Source organism: Aquarana catesbeiana, linkage group LG03, assembly GCF_042186555.1.
Source record: "Aquarana catesbeiana isolate 2022-GZ linkage group LG03, ASM4218655v1, whole genome shotgun sequence".
Taxonomy (NCBI): Eukaryota; Metazoa; Chordata; class Amphibia; order Anura; family Ranidae; genus Aquarana; species Aquarana catesbeiana.
In genome coordinates this window covers 189,801,596-189,822,248 of record NC_133326.1, presented here as the reverse complement: position 1 = coordinate 189,822,248, position 20,653 = coordinate 189,801,596, and the positions used below count along the sequence as shown (strand labels likewise).

Below are 20,653 nucleotides of genomic sequence, written 5' to 3'. Positions count from 1 at the left end.
CATAAATTGACAGTTCTATAAAAAGTACCTGTAATAAATAAAATAAATAAATAGCATGTCGATTACCTTTCAAAAAACAGTGCCAAATGGTATGTGGCCAAGAATGGCACCATCCTAAATCATCATCATCGGAAAATGAAGACATGCAGAAAATGCCAGACTCCGATTCACTGTTTGCCTGAAATGAACACAAAAACAAAAAACAGAATATAAACAAAATTTGAGTAAAGTGCTGATTCGGCACAAATTAGTCTGGGTTACTAGCAATTGTGCAACAGCTAAATCGTATGAATCAGGCTTGCACATCAGCTTCAGTTTGTATAAGAGCAGTGTGAACAGAAAGCTTTTACAAAGCATTTCCAGAGCTTCTAGCAAGCTTTGTTGAAGCTTTTAAAGTACCAGTTTGTAAATGTTGAACATAGATTGTAATGGGAGTGCTGACTGCCACCTTAAACAAGCTGCTAGCAGGCTTCAGCACTTCTTGAAGCTTGCGGGAAGACTGCTAGCAGCTTGCTTAAAGTGGCAATCAATGCTCCTATTAGGATCTGTGTTTACAAACTGGAGCAGAAAGCTACTTTAACCACTTGCTTACTGGGCACTTAAACCCCCTCCCCCCCCCCTGCCCAGACCAATTTTCAGCTTTCAGCGCTGACGCACTTTGAATGACAATTGCGCGGTCATACAACACTTTACCCAAATGAAATTTTTACCATTATTTTCCCACAAATAGAGCTTTCTTTTGGTGGTATTTAATCACAGCTAGGATTTTTATTTTTTGCTAAACAAAAAAAGATGGAAAATTTTGGAAAAAAAAAAAAAAAATCATGTTTCATAGTTTGTTATAAAATTTTGCAACAGGTAATATTTCTCCTTCATTGATATGCGCTGATGAGGCAGCACTGGTAGGCACTGATAGGCTGCACTGATGGGCACATAAGGCGGTACTGATGGGCGGCACTGATGGGCGGCCACTGATGGGACTTATGGGCACTGGTAGGTGACACTGATGGGCACTGATGTACAGCACTGTTGAGGCACTGATGGGTGGCACTGCTGCCTATTGCTAGGTGGCACTGAGGATCTTTAGTAGCTTGGCCGCCGGTGAACGGCTTTTTTTTACTTCTCACGCTGTCAGCGCGAGGAGAAAAAATAGTCGATTACCAGCTCTGTTGACATCACATGATCAGCTGCCATTGGCTGACAGCTGATCATGTGGTAAGGGGTCGGGATCGACCCCTTACTCCGATCAGGCAAGTCTCAGATCACAGAGCACGTCGCGCGCCCTGCAGGGGGCATTGGGCAGTGCAGGTTCCCAGTTCATTATCTACACTGATGTTTTCCCTGCGACAGTCCTGAAGTCAGGGACTACAATGACAGTTCATACAAGAATCTGCTATTCATGCTCGCAGTACTACTTTCCTACAAAACTGTAATATGTAGTGTCTTTACCCACATGCTGCACCTATCACCTTTCACCCAAAACACAACTAATGCTTTGGGAATTTTTTTTCTTTTTCTTTGCTACACAACTCAAATTATTATTAGATTTCCCAAAAGCAATGTGTATTTACATAAGAATTGTAATAGGTAGGAACAAAATAAAAATCAGTGCATTATAGGTAGGAACAAAATAAAAATAAGTGCATTACAGCAAGTGGTGTACCATTTATTCATGATTCCCAGCATCAGCTCTTCTTTTTTCACCTTCAGTTATACTATACTACTACTACTACAGGTCAGTTGAGACCTGTAGTTTTCTCTGTGCAACAAAACGCCTCCCTTCCATGGTAGATCACGCTGGTCTGACCCAGGAATTGGGCTTGTATTACACATATACAAGTTTTTACAATCCTGATCTGTTCTATGAACAAACTGGGATTTCAGCCGATCACAAGTAGAAAGGTTCAATGCAGTTCAAAGTAATTAAAGTAATGCTTCTGTAGAGCAAAAATTGTGAAATCTCAAAAATCTCCCCTTTTATAGGTACAACATAACATCTAAAACACAAGAAAGCCAGTTTGATCTTAGTACATTAAGTCATTTTATTTATAATTCTTAAGAAATAGAAACTCACTCGCTCATGTCTGACTGAGGTCTCTTCTTTCCAATCACATTTGGATAGATCTGACTCATTTGGGGAAACTGGTGGAGGGCGGGCATAGGAATGTAAACTTTTGCTGGTAGCGATTATGTGAACAGGTGATGATCTATTAAAAACAAAAAGAACCAGCCATGTCACATAAGTTGTGTAGATTTCATCAGGACCCTACTGTATATTGCTCTATCATTTCAGGTAATGGAACATACATGAAATACGTATAATTGATGGTTAAGGCTTGTACTAGAAAGACAGAACCCAAAATAAGGCTCTGCTTCAACTAGAGAACAATGAGCACAATAATTCCTTCTCTGCGTGAAGACGATCATTGCCATGATCTTTTACTCCCTTGACTTGTCACTACATGGATTCAGCACCAATAAAGTACAAACTTTCAGGGGTTTAGCAATTTAGGCTTAGAGTCAGGAGTTTAAGGGTACTTTCACGCTGGTGCGGTGCCACTAGTTTTAGCAGCACTTTACCGCTGCTATAGCGCTTTTAACCCCCTGCTAGCGGCAGAAGAAAGGGTTAAAAGCACCCATGTTGCGGTGCTGCTGAAGCGCTTTAGCAGCGCTGCCTATTCATTTCTTTTACAAAGTTTTATTTAATAGAAAAATAATTACAGCAGAAGAGTGCAATAGTGCGATGGTTACATCAAACATAGGATAAAGGGGAGAATCCCAAAAAAAGGGATGTAATATACATTTCACAGCGTTCATCAGTACAATGACAACATAAAGAAGTGCATATATTCATAGAACAACAGTATATTGGTAAAAAAAAAGGTGCAAAGAGGTGCAAAGCTAGTTGGCGTTCCGGGTGTAGGAGTTCAAGAATTGGTTTGCATAGGAGGGTTTCGTAGGGGTCTCTTAAGTTTAGAGTGGAGCATAATGCGTAGAAGTGTATAAATCCTGACCCATAGTCTGCATACCTTCGGACATGTCCACCAAATATGGGCCATTGTACCTTCCAGTGAACACCCCCGGTAACAATGGGGGGAGTAGGAAGGAATAAAGTGAGCTAGTCTGGCTGGCGTATATTACCATATATACAGTGGTGTAGTAGGTAGCACTCTCACCTAGCAGTAAGAAGGGTCGCTGGTTCGAATCCCGACCACGACACTACCTGCCTGGAGTTTGCATGTTCTCCCTGTGTCTGCGTGGGTTTCCTCCGGGTACTCCGGTTTCCTCCCGCACTCCAAAAGACATGCTGGTAGGTTAATTGGATCCTGTCTAAATTGGCCCTAGTATGCATGAATGTGAGTTAGGGACCTTAGATTGTAAGCTCCTTGAGGGTAGGGACTGATGTGAATGTATAATGTATATGTAAAGCGCTGCGTAAATTGATGGCGCTATATAAGTACCTGAAATAAATAAATAAATAAAATATCGTCATGATCTGCCAGTCCTCTGGATCCCAATGTTTGCCCAGGTCCTTCTCCCATTGGAGATGATACAATCACACTGGGGGTTTCCTGGAGGAGATGATTGAGGAGTAGATTAAGGATATTAATCCTGGGGAATGGGATGTAGCCCTATAAATACGTTCAAAGTGGGTCAGAGTGTATGGAGTAGATTGGGCCTTTATAAGTAGCTGTAGGAAGTGTTTTATTTGAAGGTAGCTATAGTGTTCCCTAAGGGGGATATCATGAGAAGATCGAAGAGCTTCAAACGTGATTATTCTCGTGGGGGGTGAACAAAGAGTAGATGTCAGTGAATCCATTATCTGTCCACCATGAAAATTGTTTAGGGTCCTCGCAGCTGTGGGGAAATAATGGAAATGAGTAAGACGCAACAACGGTAGGTGTGGGGACAGTAGCCCTGCCGAGTATTTAACGGAGACCCATAAGCAGAGAGAATGTGCCACACATGGTCCAAACCCGTGTGGGCGCTTCATGGGAGGGAGCCAGGGTATAGAAGAAATGGGCAGGGCATTCTGGGAGCGGTGTATACACTGCTCCTGCACCGCCGCAAAGATGCTACTTACAGGCCTTTTTTCCCCATCCTGCAAACGCACCGCCCAGTGTGAAAGCATTTGGTCTTTCACACTGGGGAGGCATGAGGGGCGCTTTTTTTAGCGCTAAAATGCCTGAAAAGTGCCCCAGTGTGAAAGTACCCTAAGGATGGAGGGATAGTAATCAATTTTTAGAATTACAACAGTTAAATGTTAGGGGGTTACCTTTAAAGGGTTAGATTTCTTAGCGATATGATTAAATGTTAGAAACTGGTTGAAGGTGAGGGAAAGGAGTGCTGACCATGCCAGTCACTTGTGTTTTGGCCAAAATGCCCTGTGCCAGGCTCAAAGAGAGGCTCTAAGAGTATGAAAACTGGTGAAAAGATCCCATTACAACTTATAACATGAGTAGACCTACTGTTACCAGTAATTCATATCCTTTGGTAGACTAAAGATCACCATGCACATTAAAGTGATTCTAAAGGAAAGATTTTTTTAAAAAACAAACATGATATACTGACCTGCTTTGTGCAATGGTTTTGCAAAGAGCAGCTCCGATCCTCTTTTTGGGTTCCCCCGCTGGCGGTACTGGGACCCCCCCTCCCTGCCCAATGCCCCCAATAGCAAGCCATTCACACACAGAGCTTGGCTCTGCTCAGTCCCTGCTCTCTCCTCAATGGTTCACTGTTTGTGATTGATGGCAGCTGCTGGTGTGTGTGTGTGTGTGTGTGTAAGAGAAAGACACGCACTCGGGGGAGCCACTGCTCTCATGCACATCGCTGGATTGAGATGGGGCTCAAGTAAGCATAATGAGAGGCTGGGGGGGGCTGCACCCAGAAGATTCTCTCTCTTATTGCATAGCATGCATTAGGTAAAAAAAACATTGAGCCCTTATAACCACTTTAAAGTCTGTCAATATAATCAAACCTACCAAATCTATATAATTTGGAGGACCTACCCAACGTATGCAATGAATTTGTATCCAATCAGACAGACCTTTGCACTACATACTTGTTGGCAGATCTAAAGAAGATTGTACAATCAGACTGTATAGTGTATGTGGACCCTAACCTAAATATATTGCTTGTGAGGCGAGATTTAGTTTAATGCAAAACACAAGGTGGACTTGAGCAGTGTAATGATGCTGCTTCACTGTTCATTAAGCAGGAAGGGAACAAAGAAATAATCTCCTATTCTCCTGCCAAGTCCCAAAGAGCTGAAGAAGGGCAGACAGACACAACTCATACCTATTGTAAAATGAACATTGCATTAAAGGACTCTGTGGACTTGTGGCAATGTTTGCCAGCTCAGTCAGCCAGTTTGTCCCACGGTCACATGAGTAGGCACTTTCCGACATATCTGAGGTATTCTGGTTCCAAGAAGGCACTGAATATTCCTGATGTGACACACTATCATCAAGGTGAAACACCTCGGATGTGGAGTCAGTCTGAACAGCTTGCAACTCAGGAAGATCATCTGAAAGAGAGGACCCCAAGCAAACATTAAAAACATAACACACTCCGCATCCCCCCTCCCTAGACAGTTTATACTGTGCAATGCATTCCAAAAGACAACTTTACAAATCTGTGCATACTGCATAGAGGAACGCAAAGGGTTTGATTTACTAAAACTGGAGAGTGCAAAATCCGGTGCAGCTGTGCAAGGTAGCCAATCAGCTTCTAACTTCAGCTTGTTCAATTAAGCTTTGACAAAAAAAAAAAAAAAAAAAAAACTGGAGGCTTATGGGTTTCTATGCAGAGCTGCACTAGATTTAGCACTCTTCAGTTTTAGTAACTCAACCCCAAACTGTACTTACTTTCTCAGAATATAATGGACAATTAGCAACTTTGTGTATTTTGACTATAGCAGTTACTATGATAAACATTACAGAACAATGCACAACACGTTCCGGACTGTAGGTTATAAACTGAAAAATATGATGTGGTTTTTAAGAAGTAAAAAAAAAAAAAAAAAAAAAAAAAAAACTTGGTTAGTTTGTGAGACAATAAATAACTCCAATGCTACCTACCCTCTGTGATGTGTAAAAAAATTAAAAAGTTAGTATTCGCTACAAAACAGCAGGGTGCCTCTAACTTCTTGTTTGAACTGACAACACCTTGTCTCTGCGGCAATAAAATCCCCATCATTGTTGTCAGCCCTGCTCAGTACTTCCCTGCTGCACAACAGGACACCTCTCCTTCTCATCTCTGTATAATGCAGCTGAGGCAGTGTGGTCAGCTCCCTACAGGAAGATGGGAGCACACAGGATTTCTGACAGACCATCGGGTATTTTTCTTTACTTGCAGCATTTTTTTTAAAAGACAAAAACATGGGGAAAATATAGTGCAGAGTTGTACTAAACATGTAGTTACAATACCGAGGCTTACACTTAAGTCCCATTTCACACTGATGCAAATTCTATGCGGATTAGATCTGATCCGAAAATGAATAGATTTGCATGTCATCTGAAAAAAAACATTATTTGCTATGAAAGCCATTCACATGTATGTGAGATTCTGATCCGGTTAAAAAAAAAAAAAAAAAAAAAAAAAAAGGTTCCTGTTCGAGTTTAGTGGGGGTTCGGTGCAAATTTAATCTCCAGCTCTGCCAAATGCCCTCAGAAATCACATTAATTTGCATTAGAATCACACCTGTCAGGACAGTAATCGCACTGTGAAATTACACTGAAAAATCACATCAGATTTGCACCGTGTCAGCGTGAACCCAGTCTTAAAGAGGAAGTAAACTTCCTCTGCTGACATTTACCTATCGGTAACCCTATAATAAGGCTTACCTGTAGGTAGTGAGAATATCTCCTAAACTTGCACCGTTTAGAAGATATTTACATTACATGCAGCCAGTGACGAGGGGGGGACTGGGCTGTCATTTAGGATCTGTATACACACCCACATGTGTGATTTCAATACCATGTGACTTGAAAAGCTCAGCTCAACAAGGAAATATTCTCTCCAGCAATAGAGACCAAACTAAGCATGTGCAGCAGTACCACCCTGTGTCTTATCTGGACTTGTCTAGAGAGAACCTGCAGTAGGGGGGATCTATGAATACAGGATCAAAGAGCCTTTTTACACAATACAGAGGATTAACCCCTTAAGTTCCACAGTGAGTATAACAAGCATGCTATGCTGCATATTCAGACTGATTTTACTGTTGCAGGTTTAGTAACACTTTATTTACCATTATTCTGTCTTACTATACATGGCTTAGTATTAGATTATAATTAGACTTATTATATTTATATACTTCTTATAATTATAAGTATTAGACTTATAATTGCACAACCCATACCAAGTTCCATGTGATCATCAGACGACTCATATCCTGGAGAAGATGGGAGACGTTCATCACACTTCAGCATCTCCACAGATTCGGTTATTGTTGTAGGTCTTTTGTCCATAACTAACTGGACTTTCTGTACTGTGTTGGACATATCCTTTGTCTTCACTTCCCACACCATATTATAGCATTTATACTAGAAAAAGAAGAAAAAAAAAAGAGAACATATACCATGAAAAGAGAGAAAAAATACATCAATAGTTTTGATAGATTTCAGCAAGTGCAGCTAGTATATAGCTAGGTTCTAAGCCAGTTATTAGGGTTCAGGCATACTCGCTATAACAGGTATTTTTTTATGGCTAGTATAAGGCAGGCCATAGAGGGTGTGAATTTCTTTCCTGCAACCATGGGTTGGAAGAGAACGGTAAACTGGGCAAATAGACAGAGAGACGCTCTCCCTAACGGGCACAGACAACAAAAACAGACAGGTGTTCTAAAGTTTTGCCTTTAGTTACACTTCAAAAGACAAAGAGTCAACAGCGCTATACAGTACTGGCCATGACTTTCAGAAAAAAAAAAAAAGGGGGGGGGGGGGGAACTAATTGTACTAACAGAATAATATTTCAATTCAACCACAAATCTTATGAAGAATATAGAATACAATATTCATTTTTAACTTATATTGAAATGGTTCTCAAAACATTTCAAACAGTTGAATAAATACATATAGTTAGGCATTTCTTAGACAATACTGCCCTCTTGTGGTAAACAAGTAATAGCTACTTTTACTCTTAAAATGTATTTCCACTTTTGCAGCCATATTGGGAGAACACTTTTTCTTCTCATTCACAGAGCAAAATATTTAAACATTGCTGATTTTATTTTTACTTGCTTAAACCAGCTGTCTAGCTCTCCCCTATGTAATGTTGAAGTGGTATTAAACCCAAAACCAAAAATGTATAATATTTCAGTTCACCAATCATTAGATAAGGTGGCTGTCTATTTTTTAAGGCTTTTTTCCTCGGTTTTTACCTGGTCATCTGGTCAGTAACACACTTCCTGTATTAGAGTGCCCCACTCTGGATAAATGAGCACAGGGGCACCTTTGGACAGCAGCATTGTCAGTCTGGGGGAAGGGGAGTGTTAGATGGACTAGCAGATTTAAATACACTAACGAATCAAAGCCAAACTACAGCTGAATGAATGATTGATTTGTAAAGCGCTGCAAATGCGAACTGAATCGCCTCAAGGCGCTAGATGCGTTCTCTGTTGTCAGCTTCTTAGAAAAGGAAGGTCTTTAGTTTTTTCCTGAAGGCCTGATGGTTTTCTTCCATGCGGATGTAGGTCGGAAGAGCGTTCCATAGCCGAGGTCCTTGGACTGCGAATCTTCATTCTCCCTTTGCTTTGTAGCGGTATTTGGGAATGATGAGGAGGTTTTGGTTAGCTGATCGAAGACTGCGATTAAGTGTGTAGTGTTTTATTTTCTCCCGGAGATATAGCGGAGCGTTTCCTTGTATGCATTTGTGGGTGAGACAGAGGGTCTTGAATGTGATCCGATTCTTTACAGTTAGCCAGTGTAGGCTCTTTAGAGATGGGGAGATGGATTCCCAGGGTTTTTTTCCTGTTAACGGTCTGGCCGCCGTGTTTTGGATGAGTTGTAAGCGCACAAGCTGATATTGGGGTAATCCTATGTAGAGCGAATTTGCATAGTCGAGTCGGGAATTGATGATTGTTCCAACTACTGTTGCTTTGTCCTCTTCTGGGATGAAGGGGATGAGTCTACGTAGCAGGCGGAGGAGATGGTGGGATCCGCTAACTACTGATCCTATTTGTGCATCCATTGTCATTCCTGAGTCAAAGATGACTCCGAGACTCTTGGTTTTGGTGCTTGGAAAGGTGGTCTGTCCGAAGATGGTGGGAGGTGTCCACGGAGTCTTATTTTTGGAATTTTTGTTAGCGTGTAGGAGAAGAAGTTCTGTTTTTGAACCGTTGAGTTTGAGGGAGCTAATGGTCATCCAGTCATCTATTAAAGTGAGGCATTTCTCTAATTGCTGATGATGGTCTTTTTGTCCGGTGATGCGAAGGTAGAGTTGGGTGCAATCAGCGTAGGAGTGGAAGCAGAGGTCCGTTTTTCTGATGATATTGAGGAGTGGGCGGATGTAGATGTTGAATAGCACTGGTGACAAGGGTGAGCCCTGAGGGACTACACAGGAGATTGCCCGGGTTTCCGAGGTGAACGCTCCTAGTTTCACTATCTGAAAGCGATTCTCTAAGAAGGATGCAAACCATTTTAGAGCAGAATCTGTAGCTCCTGCTACTTCTGCGAGGCGGACAAGTAAAGTATTGTGGTCCACTGTATCAAATGCTGCGCTGAGGTCTAACAGTACCAGGAGACACGATTCTCCGTCATCTGCTGCTTCAAGGGCATCGTCCCATATTTTGAGAAGTGCTGTTTCTGTGCCATGGCCTGGGCGGAAGCCTGATTGCAGAGGGTCCAGGAGTTGGTGTGTGTCCAGGTGGCATTGTAGCTGATGTACTACTGCTTTCTCCATAATCTTGGAGATGGTGTTGAGGCTTGTTATTGGTCTGTGGCAGTTAGGGTCCTTAGGGTCGAGATTGGGTTTCTTTAGCAGGGGTTTGACGATGCCTTGCTTGAGGGTGGTTGGCACAGTCCCTTCTTTGAATGATTGATTTATGAGGTGTGTTATGGTAGGGGCCAAGATGTCGGAACATTCTTTCAGGAGTTTTGTGGGAATGATGTCGTTTGGTGATGTGCTGTCTCGAAGGCTGATGTTTTTGGTCGTGTCAGTGATGATTGGGGACAAAGAGAAATTCGGTGGTTGTGTGATGTTCGTGTCGATATCCTCTTTTTGCTTTGGTTGAGTGAGGTTGGTTGTTATTTTCTGATGAATTGATTTCCGAATGTTGTCGATGAAGAAATTTGATAACTCATTGCAAAATTCTTGAGTATCGTTTGCTGGGGGCTCTAAGCAGGTTGGGTTAATTGACTGGGCGACTATTTTGAAAAGTTCCCGCGGACGGTTTAAGGCAGTTGAGATGATGTTCGAGAAATGTTCTTTTTTGGCTTTGAAGATTGCCTTGTGGTATTTCACAGTGAGTGCTTTGTATTTAGTATGGTTTTCCTTGGTAGGATTTCTTCTCCATGCTCTTTCAGCTCTTCTACGTTCTTTGAGTAGGGTGAGAGTGCCATTAAACCAGCTCAAGTTTTTTTTGCGGACGAGTGTTCTGCGTTTTGGCGCCACTGAGTCTGCTGTTTGTAGTAATACCTTGTTTAGGGAATTGAGTGTTTGTTCCGTTGAGAGGTTTAAGTTTAGAAAAGGTATTTTGTTTGATAATGTAGTTTTGAAGAGTTCGGATTGTAGTTTCTTCTGAGATCTATTCCAGTGTGTTGTTGTTGCGTGTTTCTGTTTTTGGAGGGTGGTGTTAGTGATTTTAACTTTGATAGCATGGTGGTCCGTCCATGGTAGTGGAGTGTTGTCAAATATGTTGATGTCCATATTCTGTTTGAAGATGAGGTCTAGCGCGTGTCCTGAACCATGCGTGGGAGCATTTATCAGCTGTTGAAGACCTAGTTCTTCCATTTGGTTGACGCAGGCGGTTGCGATAGAGTCTTGGGCAGAGTTTGCCCAGAGGTTAAAATTCCCAAGTAACAGAAGGTTTTTGGTTTTCAGGGTGTGTAATGAGAAGAATTCAGTGAGTGGAGTAAGGAGATTGGTCTTTGGTCCTGGTGGTCTGTAGCATAGTAGTATGTGAATGGTGTCTTGAGGTGTTGTTTGAAGATGCAGTGAGAGTGTTTCCATGAAAGTCACTGAGTTCTGTAAAGTTGGTTTGGTGAACATAAGGTGCGATTTGAAGATCACTGCTAGGCCTCCTCCTTTTTTTCCTATTCAATACTCAGTTAGGATACTGTAGTTCTCGGGCACCAATTCAGTTAGGATGGTGTTGCAGTCGGATGTTAGCCAGCTTTCTGTAATGAAGAGGCAGTCTATGTTGTTTTCAATGATAAAGTCGTGGGTTTCCAGCCTGTGCTTGACTGCAGATCTGGTGTTGATCAGGGCACATGCTAGTTGTTGTGGTTGGATCGGTGTTATAAAGCTCACACTTTATAAATCTGTTACAACAGTTGTTTTTCCTATTAGGATAACAGTTTTACATAAATAAAAGCTGATCATTGTAAGCACCCCTCAAGTTTTAAATGGTTTGTCTCATTCCTATAAGTGATGCATTCGGCAAGAGAGCTTGTTCTTTTTGAAAAACAGACTTACTGGCCAGATCACCAAATTAAAATAAAGGAAAGAAAGTCTAAAAAAACAAAACTATTACAGACATCACATCTAAGAATTGGTAAGCTGCAATATAATAAATAGAGGTCAGCCAGCTGATATATTGGCTGATTGTGCTGATAAAAAAAGCAGATAACTTCAGCAGGACTTGCAAATGACTTCTGTAATAGAAGTCAATGCAAGTTGCCTGACATTATCTATGGAAAGACTTCTCTCCTCCCTGGGCAGCCTGCCAAGTCTGATAAGAAGATACATTGTATCTCTTCAGGTTCTTTTATCAATGAGCTGAACTCCATGTGGAGGAGTTCTCAGTTTAACCATTTAAAGACTAAATCTTTTCTGACACTTGTTGCTTACAAAATAAAAATCCTGTATTTTCTGCGAGAAAATCACTTAGAACCCCCAAACATTATATATATATATTTTTTTTAGCAGAGACCCTAGGGAATAAAATAGCGGTTGTTGCAATATTTTATGTCACACGGTATTTGCGCAGCGGTCTTTCAAACGCAATTTTTTTTTTTTTTAAATACACTAATGAAATTAAAAAAAGCAGTAAAGTTAGCCCATTTTTTTTGTCCAAATTTTGATTACCTGTTTTTGTGTATTTAATATTTAAGATATAGTTATTTTTTCTTTAATCTAAATTATACATACAAGTGAACTGATTGGAGGTTTGTTTTGTTTAATAAATGTTTAAATGTAAAAAAATTTTCTGTATACTTAAGGCTGCTTTCACACTGGAGCGGGCATGCGTTCACGGTAAAACGCTGTTAGTTTTAGCGGCGCTTTACCGTCATTTTAGCGGCGCTATTCGGCTGCTAGCGGGGAGCTTATAACCCAGCTAGTGGCCGAGGAAGGGGTAAATGCGCCCCTGAAGCGCTGCTGCCGAAACGCTTTGCAGGTGCTTCGGCAGCGGTGCGCATTCATTTCAATGGGCAGGAGTGGTGGAGGAGCGGTATACACCGCTCCAAAGATGCTGCTTGCAGGACTTTTTTTTTAACATCCTGCCAGCGCATCGCCTCAGTGTGAAAGCACTCGGGATATCACACAGACTGCAGGGGAGCAGTTTTACAGGCACTTTACAGGTGCTATTTTTAGCCCAAAAGCGCCTGAAAAACGCCCCAGTGTGAAAGGGGTCTAACTGTTAGATTTTATGAGATGAAGGGAAAAAAAGAAAAAAAAAAAATCTGCCTAATATATCGGCCCCAAAAAAAATCGGCATCATATATCGGCCATCGGCCACCGCGATCTCTAAATATCGGCATCGGCCAGAGAAAAACCCATATCGGTCGACCTCTAATAATAAAAGTTTTCTTTTGGGTTCAATAGTACTTTAAACCTTTGGCCCCTTTCACACATCACAGTTTTGCTCAGCAGGGATCACTCCGTTGATCCGCCTAGCCGGCGGATGACAGGTCCATGTCTGCTCACTGAGAAGAGATGGACCTGTCAGATCTCCGCTCTCCTCTATTGGGTAAAAATCGGAAACGGATCCGCCTGTCCGTTTTCATCCGATCCGCCAGACGGATGGAAAATAGGGTTTCCATCTGTGTGCATTTAGCAGAGCAGAGTGGATGTAATGTCAGCGGACATGTCACCGCTGACATCTGTCGCTCCACAGAACTGTATGGAGAGTCTGTTCAGGTCCGCCTAAAAAACTGACAGGTGGACTAAACAGTCCGCATGTGTGAAAGGGGCCTTAGAGTGTCTGCATTCTGGATGAAGTAGTAGAGCAGACACCTTTGGACAGCAGCATTGTCAAGTAGTGTTGAGCCTCTTACGCACAATGAGAATATCAGATGAATGATCGTCTTGTTTTTTTGGATGCTAGTCTTAAAAACAAACAGGTTACTAGAGTTATGAAATTTCTCGTAAGACAGAAAACAACTTCTCATGATGATGTATTGTATTGTATTCTCTCATTTCCGAGCATGTGTGGTCTTGGTTACTCATTTTTTACGGAAAAATACTGTACTGATTAAATGAAAATCATTAGTTCTGGTATTGACGAGAAAAAATTCTGTGCTTGTTCCTTTGAATAATTTTGCATGAACTATCGTGATCGGCTCTCGAAAGCTGTGTACAAACTCAGATTATTGTTAAAGCTGTATTTTTGGTTTGATATTCTCATCCTGTGTACTAGGCATTAGACTGGTGCAGTCATCCTGGCACACAGGCACTGTGCTATAATGTAAACTGAACTGCGCATGTGCCACTCAGTATACATTCTACCAAAGACCGAGAGCAGGCAGGGAGCTCCTTTGCCAACCAGTGATCCGTGCCTCAATACATTGTCCTCTATGGAGAGTTCTGTGCTCTGACAGAGTTTGCACTCACACTGAAGCAAACAGTACCAGATTTTAGGTGAACTGCGCCCGGGAGCACCTCTTCCAAGTGGTCCAGGGTACAGTAACTTAACTGATCTTGGGCATGGTTCAGAACACTCACACCACACCAAGGTTCTCCAAACTTTCTAAACAAAGGGACGGTTTACTGTCCTTAAGACCTTGGGGGGGGGCAGACTGTGGCCAGTGGGGGTAGAAAATGTCCTGGTGTCAGTGGGAGGAACAGTGCCCCATTGATGGGCGCCAGTGAGAGGAACAATGCCCCATCAATGGGCGTTGTGACGGGAGTCACTTTGGGCGGAGGGCCCATGGAACCCAAAATACCTTGGAGAGGTTGTAAAACCCTTGCTTCAGCTCCCCATGCACCTCCTATGTCTAAGTAACCCTGTGTCTATTAGGGGCACAGGGTGACCGAGAACCCCAGTCTGATCTGTACTAATCTGACTCACTGTACATGGTGTGTGTGTGTATACAGAATCCCGAGTGTCTAATGCAGTCAATGATCCCAGTGTGTCTCCTCTGTTATAAAACAGGCATGAAGAGGTTTGTAGTTTTGCAAAAAAAAAAAAAAAAAAAAAAGCCAAAGTTCAAAAAGCTTCACATTAGGGATATGGAGTAGTCAAGGCTAATTTACTGAAGAGATTTAGAATGTTCACACAGTACATTGAATATTCACTTCAATTATACAATCATGTGAAAAGTAAATCCCTGTTTACCAACTTCATCTGCACATGATTTGATAACTGAACATTTACACAATTTATTGTGTGATCGTTCTGAAATCATTTCATAAATCAGCCTTATCCTGTAAAGGAGCAGTAACACTGGAATTACAAAGTTTACTTTTGGACCTATGATTGGTAGAGTAGGTAATTTTTAAAATGCGTCAGTTTTTTTTGCCTGTGTCCCACTGGGGAAATTTCCCTTAAAGAGGAGGTCCAGCTGCCCCACATGGAAAATTAAAAGTCAGCAGCTACAAACACTGCAGTTGCTGACTTTTAATATTAGGACACTTACCTGTCCAGGGAGCCCGCGATATCGGCACCCCAGCCAATGTTCGGATCAGCTGTCGGTTGCAGCAGCCGCCATTCCTGGTAAGGGAACCCAACAGTGAAGCCTTTCGGCTTCACAGCTGGTTCCCTACTGCGCATGCGCAAAGTGCGCTACGCTTTCCAATTGGTCTAGCGGCCGAGGAAGGAGGAGGGGGCCGAACTTCCGGAAGACCAGGCCGCGGTCAAAAACAGGTAGCCGTTTCGCCCCTCCCCCCTTGAAAAGGTGCCAAATGTGGCACCGGAGGGGAGAGGGTTAAGCGGAAGTTCCACTTTTGGAGTGAAACTTTGCTTTCATTTCTTGTCCTGGAGATGCAAAAGCTTTGAGGGGAACTCCACAATTTATACAGATGTCACAAGAACAGGCGTTTCCAGAGGAAAATGTACCCTCATCTCTTGTTCTGGTAACAACTGTAAAATGCTTGTATTTGTGCCACATTTTGTCTTGGTTACAATTTATTTCTGCCTCTGCTGTTGGGAATTGCACTTTCCAAGCTGAAGAGGACAACTTGGTACTTACGTTTCAATAGAAATAGTGGGGGTTGGATTTACTAAAACTGGAGAGTGCAAAATCTGGTGCAGCTCTGCAAAGAAAGCAATCAGCTTCCAAGTTTTTTTTTTTTTTGTCAAAGCTGAAGAAATGCTGGCCATACACGGTTAGAAAATTACGCTTGATCGTTCAACTTTCGAAAACATTAGTGGGCCAATTTCGATTCTTGAAATGTAAATGCCAAAAAAACGAACCCACAGATCTGATTTTTTTCACCAAAACTAACGATTTTTGAAACATTAGTAGTGGAATCTATCGAAAACAGATCAAACAAATCTACAGTGCATGCACATGTTAAACTGTAACCCTCGGTCGTGTAATCGACAAGATGAAAAATCTACCGTTTAAGTTATCAATAATATGTCAATATTTGGGCAACACTTATTGATACAATGATGCTGTTATTGCATTCCCTGTCGACAAATCTTTAGAATTCCAACCATTTTTGTCTAATGATTTTCTAGTGCTTGGTCAGCTTTAGAAACTGATTGGCTACCATGCAGAGCTGCAACAGATTTTGCACTCTCCGGTTTTAGTAAATCAACCCCATAATCATCTTGGTGAGAGGCACGCAGCGACATTTAAAACAAAAAAGGAACAGAGGGCCAGGGGCAAGTATCCCCTAGTCCTTTCGCTGTTTGGAGTCTGCACACTTGTTAAAAACCAAAATGATAGGCCTGAAGACTTAAACTCCTCCCCAAAAAAAGAGAAAAAAAAAAAAAACAGTTTATAAAAGCAAGGACACGATAGAATAAAATTCTGGCAGTTGCAATTTTTATACCACATGATAGTTGCACTACTGTTTATCAAGTCTATATTCTTATGAATCAAATACACTTAGATTATTATTTATGCACACAAACAATATAATTCCCATTTTTGATAGAAATTGATGGCAGCAACATGTCTTAAAAAAGTTAGGACAGGGCAACAGAAAGCTGGCAAAGTAAAGCCTACACACGATCAGATTTTCGGGACGACCGTTCGTCCGTTTTTTGTTGCATGCTAGTCTCATGTCGAAAGCGAAGAGGTTACTCACCATATGAAAATTCTTGTACAACCGAATTCAACTTCAGAAGTGACGTAATATGTTGAATAGTTTTGTATGTATTCTTTCTTCTCTGAGCATGCGTCTTGCTCTTACAATTTTCTTTGTAGGAAAACCGTACTTATTAAACGAAAAATCGGATGTAGCGTTCACGTACGACAAAAATTTTATAGTCTGCACATCCAGCTTTTGTCGGACGAAAAACTGGAATCAGCTGTCGAAAGCACCGTACTAACAATCTGAAAATCGGCAGATCGTTCGGACGAAATTTAACTTCTGATTTTCTTATCGTGTGTACGGCCTTAGGTGGTACAAACAAGAGAGAGCTGGAAGAACATTTTCCAACTAATTAGGTTAATTAGCAACAGGTCAGTAACATGATTGGGTACAAAAAGAGCATCTTGAGAGTCAGAATGTCTCAGTGAAGATGGGTAGAGATTAACCAATCTGTGAAAGGTTGCATCTAAACTTTGTCAAACAATTTCAAGACAATGTAAAATTGCCAAAACTTTAACCCCTTCCCGACCGCCGGACGATATACATCGGCAGAATGGCACGAGTGGACAAAAGGGCATACAGGTACGTCCCCTTTAAGATGCGGCATTGTGTGCGTGCACGCACGCACGCCGCGTGCAACGTAACCGTGAGTCCTGCGGACTCAATGTCCGCCGGGTGCCCTCGATCATGTCAAGGAGCGGAAGAACGGGGAGATGCCTTTGTAAACAAGGCATTTCCCTGTTCTGCCTAGTGATATGACAGAGCACTTCTCCCCGTCATCGGGAGCAGTGATCGCTGTCATGTGTATAGTAGCCCAGCACCCCCCCCAGTTATAATCACTCCCTAGGACACACTTAACCCCTTGATCACCCCCTAGTGGTTAACCCCTTCCCTGCCAGTGTCATTTACACAGTAATCGGTGCATTTTTATAGCACTGATCGCTGTATAAATGACAATGGTCCCAAAGTAGTGTCAAAAGTGTCTGATATATCCACCATAAATGTCGCAGTCCCGGAATAAAAAAAAAAAAAAAAAAAAAATTAAAATCGCAGATCGCCATCATTACTAATAAAAAAAATTATAATAAAAATGCCATAAAACTATCCCCCAGCTTGTAGATGCTATAACTTTTGTGCAAACCAATCAATATACGCTTATTGCGATTTTTTTTTACCAAAAATATGTAGAAGAATACATATCAGCCTAAACTGAGGAAAAAAAAAATTTATATATTTTTGGGGGATATTGCAAAAAGTAAAAAATAGTGTTTTTTTTCAAAATTGACGCTTTTTTTGGTTTATAGCGCAAAAAGTAAAAACCGAAGTGATCAAATACCACCAAAAGAAAGCTCTATTTGTGGGGGAAAAAAAGGACATCAATGTGGGTTGGGTGCAACTTTGCATGACCGCGCAATTGTCAGTTAAAGCGAGACAGTGCCGAATCGCAAAAAGTGCTCTGGTCAAGAAGGGGGTAAATCCTTCCCAGGCTGAAGTGGTTAAATATATATCATCTACAGTTCATAATATCAGCAGATTTAGAGTATCTAAAGAAATCTGTGCACAAGGGACAAGGCCAAAATGCAATATCGGATCCCCATAATCTTGGGGCCCCTGAGATGGCACTGCATGAAACACATGCGTGGTTCTGTGATGGACATCACTGCATGGGTTCAGGAATACTTCCAAAAACCACTGTCTGAACACAGTTCTCTGTGCCATCCAAAAATAGGATTTTTATAACAGCTTACCTGTAAAATCCTAAAATCACGGGACACAGGGCCATAGCAGTTACTATGTGGGATTATAGGCCACCTTCAGGTAATGGACACTGGCATGCCCTAAATTAAAAAGTGCACTCCCTATATAACCCCTCCCACTGGTGGGAGTACCTCAGTTTTGTAGCAAAGCAATACACATGTATACCAAAGAAGGGAGGGACCACTGTGTCCCATGATGTACTTCAAAGAAAAGGATTTTACAGGTAACCTGTTATAAAAATCCTATTTTCTTATCGTACATCACGGGACACAGAGCCATAGTAGTTACTATGTGAGATGTCCCATAGCAATGCCAACTGAAGGGAGGGAGACACAACAAAGTAGGGCACCAAGAGACTAGAGAACTCATACTGCAGCCTGCAGTACACTGCGCCTAAAGGCAATATCCTCATGATCTTCTACATCTACTTGATAGAATCTGGTAAATGTATGGACTGAAGACCAAGTTGCGGCCTTGCAGATCTGAGCCATGGAGGCTTGGTGATGCACTGCCCAAGAAGCACTAACAGCCCTGGAGAAGTGCGCTTTAATATGAAAAGGAGAAATTTTTCTCTTTAAACCATAAGCTTGAACAATCACTTGACAAATCCATTTAGAAATAGTAGATTTCAAAGCTGCCTGTCCTCTTTTAGGACTGTCTGGCAACATAAACAAAACATCTGTTTTATGAATCTGAGCGGACACTTTCAAAAGACTTTGACCGCTCTCACCACATCAAAAGAATGTAGTGACCTTTCTTCCACAGAATGAGGTTCTGGAAAAAATTAAGACAGAACAATATCGGTTTAAATGAAAAACAGATACTACCTACCTTCGGTAGGAATTCAGGATGAATAAACCAATATGGCTCTTTACAAGAAAGAGCAGCCAACTCTGATACTCTTCCTGCAGAAGATATGGCAACCAAGAAAATTATTTTTCCTCGTCAAGAGGACCAAGGTAATATCTCGTATTGGCTCAAAAGGCTGCTTCTGTAAAGCCGACAGGACTAAATTTAAGTCCCAAGGGTCCAGGGGTGAACCAACTGGAGGATTAATCTGCGTTACCCCCTGAAAAAAGTTACGAACCAGAGAGTGCGAGGCAAGTGGTCATTGAAAAAACTCTGATAAAGCCGACATCTGGCCTTTGATAGTATTCAAGGCCAGCTTCATTCCTAATCCCATCTGTAGGAATTCAAGGATCCTACCTATGACATATTTCCTGGGGTGCCAACCCCTGGATTCACACCAGGAGACATATGCCTTCCAGATTCTATAGTATATGACTCCGGAGGCCGGCTTCCTAGCATTAACCAAAGTAGAAACTACTGAAGCCAACAGCCCACGATCTTTTAGAATGTGGGTCTTAATAGCCAAACCACAAAATTTAGCGTTTGTAAGGTAGGATGGAATACCGGACCTTGCGAGAGAAGGTCTGGCCATAGCAGTAGGGTCAAAGGGTCCCCTACCGCCATTTTTACGGTCTCAGCAAACCAAGATCTCCTGGGCCACGCTGGGGTCACAAGAATCACCTCTTTTCCCTTCTTGCTTGATCCTGTGAGAAGGCGCGGAAGCAGCAGAACAGGAAGGAACCCATAGATCAGTGAAAAACGGATCCCACGGAAAAAAAAACAAGGCATCTCTTCCATATTCCATCAGATCCCTTGTCCTTGACATAAAGTTGTCGATCTTATTGTTGAACCTGGACGCAAACAGATCCACATCCGGAACTCCCTATTTTGGGCATATTGACAGAAGATGTCGAGGTAAATGGACCATTCTCCCGGGAACAATTGTTGGCGACTCAAGTAGTCCGCCTCCCAATTCTCTATCCCTGGAATGAAAATTGCTGATAGGCAAGGAATGTTGTTCTCCCAAGATAGAACATGATTCACCTCTCTCTGGGAAGCATGACTTTTGGTGCCCCCTAGTGATTGAAACCTGACAAGACAATTCCATAGTCTAAGCGTCCAGGCCTCCAGGGCCAGGCTTACTGCCCAAATCTCTAGAATATTGATGGGCAAGGTCATCTCTGATTTTGACCATTTCCCTTGGACAGACGCTTCTTCCAGGACAGCTCCCCAGCCCAGAAGGCTGGCATCTGTTACCACTTTCCAGGTAACTGGTACAAAGGATTTTCCCTTTTGAAGACTCTTGGATATCAACTACCAATTGAGGCTCTGACGCACTTCAGGGAATAAACGCATTGGGAAGTCCAGAGCTTGGACTTTCTTGTTCCAAGTTGACAGGATA

At 42.0% G+C, this 20,653-nt stretch overlaps 1 protein-coding gene across 1 annotated transcript in view; it reads right to left on the bottom strand.

Moving 5' to 3' along the window:
- HBP1 (HMG-box transcription factor 1) overlaps window positions 1–20,653 on the bottom strand; it is a 66,891-nt gene that overhangs the window by 34,153 nt on the left and 12,085 nt on the right. Inside the window, exons 2-5 of the mRNA XM_073619667.1 lie at window positions 7,361–7,544; window positions 5,299–5,527; window positions 2,075–2,207; window positions 67–178 (exon numbers count right to left, since the gene is read on the bottom strand). Coding sequence (XP_073475768.1) covers window positions 67–178; window positions 2,075–2,207; window positions 5,299–5,527; window positions 7,361–7,544 — 658 coding nt within the window. The remainder of the gene's footprint in view (window positions 1–66; window positions 179–2,074; window positions 2,208–5,298; window positions 5,528–7,360; window positions 7,545–20,653) is intronic.